This window comes from Manis pentadactyla, chromosome 7 (assembly GCF_030020395.1).
Source record: "Manis pentadactyla isolate mManPen7 chromosome 7, mManPen7.hap1, whole genome shotgun sequence".
NCBI classification, from domain to species: Eukaryota; Metazoa; Chordata; class Mammalia; order Pholidota; family Manidae; genus Manis; species Manis pentadactyla.
The window spans coordinates 92,721,303-92,735,108 of record NC_080025.1 but is presented as its reverse complement, the minus strand read 5'-3'; the positions used below and the strand labels follow the sequence as shown (position 1 = coordinate 92,735,108).

Sequence of the window (13,806 nt, the reverse complement as noted above, 5' to 3'; positions counted from 1 at the left end):
ATGATATGAAACACTTGTAGTTCAACAGTACATAAAGAACTCTGAAGAAAAATCATTTATGTAAATGCATAGTATCTAATATATCTAGAATAACAAATGAGAACTCTAAAACAATAGTTCACAACAGAGCAAAGCTTTTTTAAACAATTCCAAGAAATCGGCCATTGGTGTTCCACCATTCAATTCCATATTCTGTAACTTCTTTGCCTTTAATTATTATGGAATGAGGCATTTCACAAAACACACATGCACACACATACACAGGCATTAACTACTCTGATTTAGTCACAATTTATTCAAGGAAACGATTTAATTCTTATTAGACCAGGGAAACCAAAAAATGCTGATGTATAAGATAACTAAAGAAAACTTATTATCCAAACAAAAAATAATTTTCCCATGTGACATAAAAATCTAATTCATCTAGGGCATGGTAAGGAAGAGCTAGGTACCCAAGTTCATTCACTAAAAATAGTAAAATTATAGTACACACTTGAATGACACGTTATTGCATTTGAACTTCACATAAGTACCAAGCAATAAGCAGGACATCATTCTTTGTCAGTTAACAGGTGAGCAAAGCAGTTACACAACTAGCTGGCAGCAGAGCTCTTGCTATAACCCCAAGCTCTTGACACCTAAGCAGTGCTCTCTCTGCCACGCTGTGCTGCCACCATAGATCTTTTCTCTCTTTCAGATCCAAAGACTCCATCCATTTCTAAGTCTGTCTACCACACTCATACCACTGGTCCAAAAGGGAATGGAACAGGATTTGTACCTAAATTAAGACAACCGTACCCCTAATCTAGCAATTAACTTCAAGTGGTGACCCTACTTAAATGGTTCAGCACCAATGCCATCACTTCCCCCTACCCTTACAGCAGGGATACTTAGTTTGCAGCACATGATAATTTTCTGGAACATGGCTCTTTCCCATACCAATTAAATCAGAAACTCTGAGGGTGGAACTCAGACACCAGTTTTTGTAAAAGACTCCTGGTGACTCCAAGTTTGAGAGCCAGTGCCTCAGGGGAAGTTACACAATAAGGACTGAGGGATTAAACGTAAGCACTTCTTATATTACACAAAATCAAATGTTACACAACATGGTAGGAAGGATGTGAATGCTTTTATTTCTCAACTTTTAAAAATAAATAGAACTTAGAGTTTCCTTATTCATACCAGCCAGGTTTTGGAGCTGCTGTCAATCGACATCAATTTTCATTCAGTAGCTCGTGCCTAAATGTTGCTTCCTGTAACCAGATAGTCTCAAGCACTTCCTTGCTTGAAAACATTGTTGCTTTGTATAAAAATCATTAAATGTCAGGAAAATGACAATTAAATGAAGTCGAAGTGAAGTTGCATACAATTATCAAAAACACTGAGAAACAGTGAAACTTGCAAACACCTGTAGCAAGATCCAGCGTCAACTTGGAACTCACAGCTTTGTTTCTACCAAATGAAAGAAAGATTAAACTTGTAACACAGAGGTGAGAGGCCCAAAAGGATAAAGTGTAGTACTGAGTAGATATCTAGAATAGTTATTTCAAAAGAGTACATCCATATTCAAAAAACAAAATGCTAAGTTAAGTGACCAGTTTGATCAGAGATACACCAGCAGATCCCCTCCTTGAGCTCTTGTGAACTTTACATCCAAGAAGATAATAAACTGCACTGAAATTCTGATTCAGTTGCTTTAGATAAGCAGACACTATGAATTCATATAATTTCTGTCACTTAAGAGTAAACACAGTAAAATTACACACTTAAGAGTAAACACAGCAAATTACATGATTCCATGAAAAAACTGGGTCAACTCATCCTAAACGGACCAAGGTTTAAAGAAAACTTGCTTCAGAGATCTGTAGATAGCACGGTGTTATCACGAAACAGACATCATGCCAACCTGTGGAATATTTCTTTCACATCTAGCTGCATCAACATAAATGCTCTTTTATGTTGCATTCTTATCATGGAAATCTAGGAGGTCATCTACAATTAGGATTAAACCCATATAGGAACTTAGAAGATGTAAGGGGGAACTTTAAGCCAATTTAGATAGAATCATTCAGAAAAGGACCAAAACAGAAAGTCCCCCAAGCTTTATGAACTAGCTATTGGAAATGAATATGAAAAGCAACAATTACAAAGAGGTGATATTTGCCTGGAGAGACTGCTCTTCAGCAAACAGAAATTGATAAAGCTGACAAGCTTCATCTCCCATCAGCACAACTCCTTGTAGGCACAAGCACATACAGGGAGAAACTAGAAACTGGAATCTGTAACTGTTATTCTTGAAGACGCTGCACCTGCACGTAACACCCTGAGCTGTGTTCTGCCACCGCATCTGCCTGACAATGCTAGACTCCCCAAATGTTTTTGAAGAAAAACCATCTGCTGATAATAATTTTATTTCATCCTGAATAGTTTCATTTTGGGCTGATGAGAAAAAAAGCCACATTAAAACACCTTCATAACTCCGGTAGCAAACACATTTCCGAAGGTAGGTTTATAAATAGATGTGCTTTTGTATGCACACTGGAAATATAAAATCATGGGGCTAGTGGAGGCTGCAGTTAAACTGAAGCCCCAGTACAAACTTACCTGATCTTTAAAGTCCCGTTTGAATACACTCACAATCAATACAGATCTCCTTTTTTTCTAGTTGCATAGTCAGGCAGAACACCAAGTACATTTTACTTATCTTAGTCCCATCCTTCATCAGAAGCTTCGCGATTTCATTCAGAAGCAGCCTTCCCTAAACACACTGAATATGCACAGGAACAGTAATGGAAGGGATCTGAGTTAAACCCTACAGACGCACCAAGAAAATAGCAACATCAACACCAAAAAGCAGTAAATCCTTAGGAGAGGTGTTTTTCTTACCCACGTTTCCCAAGGCTGCCCCCTCTCCCACATAAAATGTTCCAGTTATGAAAGAGGAGCTTACCTGAGCTGATCATACTGTGCATTCTCTGCTGAGCCGAGAGCTGCTCTCGTCCAGCCACCCCATCTGAGGAAAAACACGAGTCACTCTCGTAAATTGTTTGCAGCATACTCCAATCACTCGTACTTCAGCTACATAAAAGATTCATTGCTGCTCAGTGCAGGGGCCCCAGGAGCTACCCTGGCTGGTCCCCCCTCCTCTCCTCCGGAGGAGAAGCAGCAGACAGCAGCTTCCACAGTGATTTCCTTTCTGTTAAGATGGACATAAGCTTTTTAAAAAGACTTGGACACTTCCTATGTTACCAACCTGTGTACAAAGCAGAAAGGACCGAGTGGATGCTATGGCTCTCTTGAGTTTAGGTTATCCCGGAAACTAAAAGCAGGTGGGAAATAGGAATGTGCTTCGGGGTTATTGCTTTGTCAGAATAAGTAGAAAAATATTAACTCTACCCAGGAGAAACAGAAACCAATTAAACCTGGCTGTTTAGTTCCTCAGGCTGCTAGAGTTTCGGTGCAAGAACCCTGAGTCCTGCAAGTGGCTTCAGCTGGTGCCTTCCTATCTGCTAGTATGTGTCTCTTCCCCCTTTCTGGTCTCTCAGCTCAAGTTGGCTAAAGCTAGTGATAACCATTTGCATATGAATCAACAAAGGCATGGCCCACAGGCACAGAAATAGAACAATGGTCGGCCTGAGCCAAAAATAGGTCAAGCATGGCCGAGTGATTGGAGCCTGCATTAATGCATTTAAAAATACCCCAGCAAACCCAGCTGTCCAGCTTCTATCTTTCAAACCATAATTCTCTATTGCAGGGCCTTAAAAGCAATTAACTCTTTCCTCCCTCCAAGCTTGCTTTACACACTGTGTTTCCAATACTGGGGATTTGCTTCCAAAGAAAGGAAAGGAAAAAAATTAATCATAATTCTAACAGGGCAAATGCACATACATTTCATTTCATTTTATTTTTGTAGTATGTGTTTTTGGAAGAGAAAGGAGAGAAGTGCAGAGCTCTGTATTGGTTCTAAAATAATACTGGAAGCTTTTGCTCATAATGTGGTTTCTGCCTCACCCACGCACAGCAATCCTGGTGTTCTATTTTTGTTGCCTGTTTCTCTGGCTACACTGCAGTTGGCTGTAGCACTAGAAGCTTTTCTGCCTTCTAGTTTCAAGACTGACAGGAGATTTAGTAGAGGTAGTTTCAAAAACAAGCACACCCTAGAATAAAATATTTATGAAGGACTGGCTTGGTTTTTTATTTGCTATTTACATAAGGCAATTGGGCCTATCAGTTTTATTGCATCCAGTTTCTATTATACCTAAATCTAAAACAAAACAAAATAAAACAGAGCTTAGACCTGAAAAAATTTCCCTCTATTTTAGCCTCTTAGACTAAATTCAATTTACCTGCAAAAGGAAAAGAAAGTGTTGGAGATTTCTTATGGAATGTGCAGAATTACTGAAAATATGCACCTGTAGATCAATCAATAACTATGATCGGTCCCCAGCTATTAGTGTTGTACATTCATCTCAGTTGGTTGCCTGAAATACAGACCTCACTTTTATACAGAAAAATCATTTCTATTAGTTATCATTTCTATTTCTATTAGGTCCCAGAGCAATACACATTGTAGAATTCACCTGTAAAGTAAATGAACAATAGTACATAATACTTGAATTTCTGTTGTCTCTGGTGAACCCTTATAATATCATTTCTATATGAGAAATACATTCTGCATCACAAATTGGTTCCTAACATTCGGTTACTCCCAACAGCAAACCCAAAAGTGGTAATCTACCAGTCATAGCTATTTTTCCCTTTTCTAAAGCAGATCAGCAAGGAAAATGTAATTTCTAAGGCATTAGTAGCAACAGAGAAGGAAAGGGAAAAAGCAAAGTGTTTCAAGGTTCCCAGTACAATCAGATGGAGGAGGGATCTCAGTTAATCACTGTGTGTGTGTGTGTTTGTGTGTGTGTGCGCGCGCGTGTAAGGAGGAAATATGTTCCATCATTAGGTAGATAACCCACTGCTTAAGGAAATGGCACTGAACCTTCCTCCTTCCATAGATTAACTCTTATTTCTTGTGAAATTGTATTTGGACAGACAAATTACATGATTTTTAGAAAAATGTTATTCCAAAGTGCACTTGACTTAAGCTAAACAGAAACTTTTATGTTCTTGTCAGTGGCAAAAACTATTTAATTCCATCTGATATTACAAGTAAACTTCCACTCAATTAACAAATTGGTGTATAAGCTTCAAGGGATGGAAATACTATGGACCTGGCAATTTACCTCAGGGATGAGGTAACAGACCATAGCATTTTAGACCTAGGGGGAAATTTAGAGATTGTCTATAGTGGTGTTCAGACTCTCTGCCCCCCCCAGGGTGCCTGAGTCCCTGGAAGCTGGCTCACAGTGCTCTGGGAGAAGAGGTTCTTCTCCTAACCTGAGCAGTCTCACTTTTATCTGTTTATATTTGAGTATTTAAGATTTTTTTGGAAGAATGACTTCTTACATAAAGAAAAAATAATTGAAATCCACTCATCTAGTACAAACAATCTCCCTATTTTACACAGGAAGAACGCAGAGACTTGCTGAAGGTTGCAAAGGTTGTTTGGAGTAATGATTAAAGAAACTACCTTAGTCTCTAACAGGTGGTCCCTAACCGAGTACATTTAGCTCTCGCATTCTTAACGCCTGCTATCTTGTTCCTTACTAAGTGATGCAAGTAATTATCTGAAATACTCAGAATAAATTTTAGTATTATGTACTGATGAAAAATGGATCCACTGTCTAATTCCTTCAGAGTGGTTCTGAACAGAATATATGATAGTCTGTTCACATATCACAAAACTAGTGATAAACATGTAAGAGGGATCACAAGATCCCAGTACTGACATAGTATACCTCTTTTGTTGTTTTAAGTTTAAATTATACCCTCAAACTACAATTTACAAAAACAGCCTCCAAGCTTTTATAATCATAAAAAATAAAATAAAACTCCAAAAGAGTGAGTGAGTAATTATCCTGTTTCTCAGAGTTTCCAGGAAAGGGCATGCCACATAAAATAGTATAAGTAATATGTCCTCTTCATTTTTGGCCACATTATTTAACTTAAGATTTATTTACATTTTATCCCTGCATTCTTTCAGTGTTTTTTTTCCATTAGCACTCTTGTCTCTCAACTCTTATAATGAAAACTTAGTTTATAGTGAAAAGACATTGGACACATCATAAAATAGATAGCACTTGTTTCTGGGAGGAGAAATAATCATCATTAAAACCACTACCAAGTATACTGATTACCATTGTTCCATTCTTCAAGAACTTCAATATTAATATTGACTTAATTCTTTTCACTTTTTTACTGACATCATTGCAACAATGTCAGTAAAGAAATGTGATTAGGTTTCTTTTTGGAGCTTATATAAAAACAATTTTACTGACTTGGAAAAAAAGGATAAAATTTTATATTCTAAAAACCATAACAAGTAAGTACAAATGTCAGGCTAGATAGGCAGTTTAAAAAATCTCAGTATAGAAAATATTAATTCAATTAATAAACATTTTGGATATTGATCTAAATATTATATTTTACATTCATTCACATAAAAAGTGAAAAATAACAATTCAAAATAAAAGGTTCCCAATTTAATAGATAATAGGAATACACATCTAATCCTAATGCAAAATGTCATTCAAAAGTGCCATTCCTATTCTTTTTATTCAGGTATGGGGCAAAACAAAAAAAACAGTATAAAGAAATCAATATGGAATCAAAATATTTCCAGACACACTCTCAGATCCCCTAACTCACAATGACATTTGCTCAAATCAGTCTTAGTTGATGACGGAAGACTACTGGAAAAGCTAACTAAGGTAGTGTAACCTGATTTATTCCACTGCAGTAATATAGAATCTGCTCATCTGTAATCAAGCATAGTAGTACCAAATCCTATGATTCTGTAATATAGACAGAGGAAGATATAAAACTCTTTGCTGAAATACTGAGTTGTGCTTTGTAGGAAAGCAACAAGTTACTCACCAATATCTGAAACACCTCTACTCACTCCCCTACTCATGTTACATCTCTTATCCTCACAATTCTCAAACTATTGTCACCGAAATAAAGTTATATACATTTGCCTGCAGACAATAGACTTGGTTTCCATGGATCCCCAAAGAACAGGAAAACGAAAGGCAAGGTACAGGGTACTAATTTTCATTTTGAACTAAGTCAATTAATTATCAGAATTTTCTACCCTATTAAATGGTGCACATTCAATATACAAGTGATTTCTTTCCACTAAAACAACCTAGTTGGTTACTAAATGGTCTTCAGATAAGGAAATCTTGCCAAGACCCAAGAGAAAAACATCAGTAATAAAATTTTGGGGAAATTGATTTATATGCAAACAAAACATCAACAAAAACTTTAGAATCATTGGCCTTGATTACACTGAAAATAATTTCTTCCTTAACTTTTCCCTTCAAATAGGATGTGTTGATCCATGATTTATTTAGGGGATTACAGAGGTCACCTGTGAACTTGTTAGAAATGTAATTTCTTGGGCCCTACCCCATAACTACTAAATCAGAATCTCTGGTGGGGAATCTGTATTTTATAAGACTTTCAGGTTTCTCTGATGACCAGTACTAGCCAGTGTGTGGAAAATGGAACTTTCTGACCAGGACTCCCACCTGGCCTTAATAGCGCCCTTTGTGTATATAATAAGAGCATGTTTGCATATTTATGGGATATTTACCAGTGGCAGAACCTCTGATCAGTTACTGGATTGCCAGTCCAGTGGGGCAGTGGAGAGGAAGTACCCATTCTCTCCTCCCCTCTGTTCCCAGTACGTAATTGGGAGGGTGCCCACCAGTCACTGAGGACCCATCACAGAGTTCCGCCCCATGTGTGGGAACAGAGCCAAGCAGACTGGGTTCCAAGCAGGGAGAGCAAGAGGGAGAGAGCAAGAAAGCCCACAGGAGGCAGTGCTCAGAGTGGGGACGGACAGAGAGCTTGGGAGCTGTGTGAGAGTGGGTTCCCAGTGGTGCTGGAGAGAGCTGCCAGTGAGACAGCCCTGAGAACAAACCCTTTCATTCCCATCTTGCCCTTGCCTTTCTTCAGTCTCACTGAAATCATGGAGAATTTGCCCTGGGTAGAGAATCCCCTCCTCCCAGAGTTACAGCCAGTATTATTAGAGAACAATTTTTCAAAATAAAAGTAATTAAACTGAAGACCATTAATAGTCAAGGTATAATAAAAAGGAACATTGTCCAGCAAAGTATCCTCTAGCTTACAGGTGAGACCAGGATTTTACACTTAAGGTAACAGGCATGTGTGCACTCCTTTCCTCCACTAAGTCACTTTATTCTAGGTTCTATTTTTCTGAGTACTTGCCAGTTGCACATTAGCCTTTCTATGCAGAGCTCAGAGCAGCCAGCCCAGGAGGAGAAAGCAATATGATCATGGATCATCGTTCTGTAATTAGAGGGACAAAATGTAATGGTCTTTTGGTAGAATCAAGGGAAATTTGTTTTTCCTATGAACATATATTGAACTATTTCACGACCACAGTGCATACCCTAAAAATAAAAATGTATACAAGAATTACACAGCCTCTACTTTCATAGAATTTTTAGTTTTAGGATAAATAAAGACAATTACTGTATAGTTTGGCCAGAAATTCTCTAACTCTAGATTTAATTTCAATATTCTTAGAGTTTTAATTTATAGCCATGTATTCAAAATAATAAACTTGGAGAGTTGTTATGAGGATTACTGAGTATCATATCATACCTAGCAAATAAGCATTCAATAAATGGTAGCTGTTATTACAGTAATAATAATAATAAAACAAAATCAGCAGAACAAACAGGCATCCTAGAGTAAGGGAGAATATATTTGTAAACAACTTATCTGACAAAGAGTTAACATCCAGAATATATAAAGAACTCGCACACCTAAACACCCAAAGAGCAAATAACCCTATTAAAAAATAGGCAGAGGATCTGAACAGACACTTCTCCAAAGAAGAAATGCAGATGGCAAACAGACACATGAAAAGATGCTTCACATCACTAATTTCAGGGAAATGCAAATTAAAACCATAATGAGATATCACCTCACACCAGTTAGGATGGCCAACATAGAAAAGACTAGGAACAACAAATGCTGGCAAGGATGAGGAGAAAGGGGAACCCTCTTACACTGCTGGTGGGAATGTAAACTAGTTCAACCATTGTGGAAAGCAATATGGAGGTTCCTCAAAAAACTAAAAATAGAAATACCATTTGATCTGGGAATTCCACTCCTAGGAATTTACCCAAATAAAGCAAGATCTCAGATTTAAAAATACCCCTGTGTTTATTTCAGCACTATTTGCGATAGCCAAGACATGGAAGCAGCCTGAGGGTCTATCAGTAGATTAATGGATAAAGAAGAGGCGGTACATATACACAATGGAATACTAGTCAGCCATAAGAAACAAATCCTACCATTTGCAACAACATGGATGGAGCTAGAGGGTATTATGCTCAGTGATATAAGCCAGCAAGAGAAAAACAAGTACCAAATGATTTCCCTCATTTGTGGAGTGTAACAGTGAAGCAAAAGTGAAGGAACAAAACAGCAGCAGACTCACAGACTCCAAAAAGCGAATAGTGGTTACCAAAGGGAAGGGGTGAGGGAGGGTGATTGTGGAGGGAAAGAAGAGGGGATTGAGGGGTATTATGATTAGTTCACATGGTGTGGAGGGGATCATGGGGAAAACTGTATAGCACAGAGAAGGCAAATAGTGACTCTGTGGCATCTTACTACACTGATGGACAGTGACTGCAGTGGGGCATGGGGGGGACATGATAATATGGGTGAATGTAGTAATCACATTGTTTTTCTTGTGAAATCTTCATAAGAGTGTATATCAATGATAACTTAATAAAAAATACTAACTATAAAATATTCTATGGACCTTTAATTCATGATTGTTAAACTACTTGAAAACTGTTACTTGTTTATTTTTCCAAGTAACTGAATAAAGTTTAGAGATTTTATTAATTGATTAAACACTGAGTTGCTTACCTACAGTTTTAGATGCTTCATTCAACAAATTAGAAGAATTTTGTTTCTTATTAAATCATCGGAGCTTATTATAATGTCCTGCACATAGAAGCCATTAGATAAATATTTGTGCAATAAATAAGTGATTCCTTCTCCAGAAGATCTTATGAAGTGACTAATGATCTGGAGCAAGTCACTACTATAATATTCAACATCTAATATTTCATTTTTATTCAGTTTACCATAGTATCTTATTATTTAAATTGCAACACATATGTTCAGATAAATAATACATTACAATTTTAAAAAGATAAGTACATATCTGGAAAACAAATATTTTGTTGAAATAGAGTTGAACTTAATTCATTTTCATTTTTTGCATTTCTTTTCCTTGTATTATTGCTGTCTCACAGGGTAGAAAAACCAGTGAAAAAGTCAGACAGCAGACTGTCACAGAAATGATCTTACATGGATTCCTTAATGTGAACATCATCTAGTACAATTTGAGTGAACAAAGTATTCCAATATCTTTCATGCAAAGAAAAATATCTTAAAGATATTGGTCCTAAGAAATTAATATAAAAATGCATTTGTAGCTCTACTTTATAGTACTAAATCTAGTAACTGAAGTGATGGCAGAGTTTTCAGAGAACTGGTTACCAAATGCTTTGGCTAGTGTCCACATGTTCAATTTTACTGGTGAGTTCCAGTGATTATACCATCGTGACTCAAAATTCTGAAAGAAACGTATTCTAGCTTCAGACTCAACCTTCTTTCCCTCCAAAAGGCACTTGAGAAACTTACAATATTTTTTACACTTACGATATATTATAGTATTTCTGTGACTCTAAAATCATTATTTCAGAAGGAAAATTATTTCACATTAGTGCATGTACTAATATACCTGAATATAAATACCAGTATACATCAACCAGAACCCTTTGCTTTTGCTTTAAATGGCATGTAATGATTCACACTAATGAAGCATCATGTTCTTTATAACGACACTGACTTTGAAATCCAAACCAACCTTGACTAACCTATGCTATGTTTACTGAACTATGTGTGTACAAGGCATTTATGAGACCAAATACTTAATAGAAATCTTAGTTTTAAGACAAAACATTACTTTTGGCTATAGGACTATGAAAATTAAAATTCTGATAGAATTCCAGTTATATAAAATTAGCATTCTGATCTATGCTATTTGATATGACTCCAATTTTTAATTTTATTCTACAAGTAGGTCTCCTCCTTTCAGTCACACCTTTAATATTTATCCTCTTGGAAATAAATGGGATTCTGGTCACCAAAAATCAGGAGTTACATGTAGCATCTGGATGAATATTACATTTGAGAGCTATGATAAGACTGATTTCCATATGCTAATATATGTATAGTAGACATCAAGCAATCAACCCAGAAACATCATTTTTTGCCACAAAGGTTGAGTTGATATTTATCATACCAAACCACTACCTATCAGCAGAGTAAATTAAGAGAATGACGGGATGCTTGCCCCTGAAAATAGCAACATCTTTTTTTATGTTTAAAAAAATAAATTCTAACTTTATAAACCATCTAGTTGGGTGCTCACTACCAAATTTAAGAAGTAGCAAGCATCCAAGCACTTAGTTTTTGAATGACCAAAAATACATATAGCAATGGCATATAATTAAAGTGCAAACATTTGGAATTGCCCACATCAGTAAGTTTTACCAGCCATCCCATGGGTAAGGGGTCTCTTCTAATTCAGGGGTCTTATTTCAGTGCCAAGGACAGAGACCTGTGACTGCTAAGACCATTCATGTTCTGACCACATACTAACTTAGGAACTTAATCCATTACTTTATTTTTCAAACTTCAGGAATAATTTGTTGGCATCACTCACATAAACCCCTCATTCTTCCATGCCTTTGCACACACTGTGCTTATAATCCAGAATGCTCTTCCACTCTTTCCACCTGGCAAACTCCTTTTCTTCTTACTAGAATTTAATATCCTTCTTCATCTCTTAGAATGTTTGTTTTTGTCTCAAAATTAGTATAAAAGATTTTGTTCAGTTAACATTTGCCTAACAGATATTTTTCTATCCTTTATTTTCACTCTTACTCTTCATATCCATTTAAGTATGGCTTTTGTAGACAGCATATTTCTGGCTTTCTTTTCCTTTCCTCCCATAGAAAACTCTTGCATTTTGTAAGTTCATGAGAAGAAGACAGCCGTTCTTGCTGGTTCACCATGTTCTCAAGAGTAAAAAAGCTGTAAACTCATTTCATCCTACAAAATTCTGTCCAAACATAACTTCCTTGACAAAGACTTCCCTGACCTGAGCAGCCATGAAGAGACCAAACTCAGTCCTTACTTTGATCATAACATAAATCAGTGAATATTTTAACTATTTGGTCACATATCTGTTCCCCACATGAGACCTCAGCAAGTCAAGACCAGGCAGCTGTCATTTATCTAAGTGCCGATTTCACACCACCTGGCAGACAATAAACACTCCACATGTGTTGGTTGAATGGATCCATGGGCATCTATGTAAATATACATAATGTATTTGATAGCTATACATTTCCATTCATACTTATTTTCACAGAAAAATGTCAAGCAAACAATTCCTACCATCTTCTGCATCACCCCTCCCCATTCTACATGCCACTCTCCCCCAAATCTAATCCCCAGACTTGGCTTTCCTCTCTCAGAAGAGCTCACCTCACACACAATACCAACATCACCTTGGTCAGATAGGTATGATGATCCTATTATGTACAATAATTTTCAGGATTTTTTTCTTCCTGAGAATACATTTTGGAAATGTTAACAATCGCTCCGGTGCTCTGAAGCCTCCTCTTGGCTCTGGCTAATGACCAGAGGGCTTCTGTTGCAGTCCCCCTACAGGCACAGTGACATGGCTAGGCTCTTCCAAGACCATCAAAGCTCTAACCAAAAGGGGATCCACTTTATATTCTCAACGACTTCAAGGGTTCCTTTTCAGATTTAAAGAGATCCACCGTGGTCTAAACCTTTTGATGGAGGGGACTTATGTTCACATATTTTCTAAATCAAAGTAAGATATATTCTGGAAAATGTGGAAATTTTGGCTCCAGGTATTAATTTATAATTGATTCATGATAACCTAGAATCTCTTTTTTATGAAGGGCAACCACATAACATTCTAATTAATATGGCTTATTGGATGGAGAAGAGGCTTGGATTCAGACAAAATTTGACTTGAAATCTGTCTCTGCCACTTATTAGCCAGTTATGAGCTGCACAGTTTAGATAAGTTATTTAATGTTTCTGAGTCATGATTCCCTCACCTTAAAGATGGGGATACTAACATCTATGTTATAGAATTGATTTAATATTTAGAAATAGTGAATATAAAATGCCTACCATTAGGACAAGAATATAATGGGCATTCAATATCCTGTAGATATTACAAGAGCGTATTTTTAATACACATATCAATAAGTAACTGGGGGCCTACTTAGGCTTCAGTACTCTTAACTAAGATAATTCCTGTTTCTCAAGATCAGCTATAACATTGTGAAATAACATAAACATCATTAGTTTCCCTGTTTCTTAAAGGAAAAAAATGAGTATATGTAAGTTAGATAAGAAAAATTAGAGGGTGAATTCTCATCATATTAATATGACTCTCCAGATTGAAAAGCAAACAAACCATGTATATTCAACAAGTCAATGACTCTTAGCTGCAAAATAAGAAATGGGGAAAAAAATGAATAGGAGAGTGAAGAGTACATACCAGACTATTTGCTGTTTACTCTGTAA

General features: G+C 36.6%; 1 protein-coding gene across 1 annotated transcript in view; it reads right to left on the bottom strand.

The window, feature by feature from the left end:
* HDAC9 (histone deacetylase 9) overlaps positions 1-13,806 on the bottom strand; it is a 930,736-nt gene that overhangs the window by 527,697 nt on the left and 389,233 nt on the right. Inside the window, exon 4 of the mRNA XM_057504568.1 lies at positions 2,951-3,013. Coding sequence (XP_057360551.1) covers positions 2,951-3,013 — 63 coding nt within the window. The remainder of the gene's footprint in view (positions 1-2,950; positions 3,014-13,806) is intronic.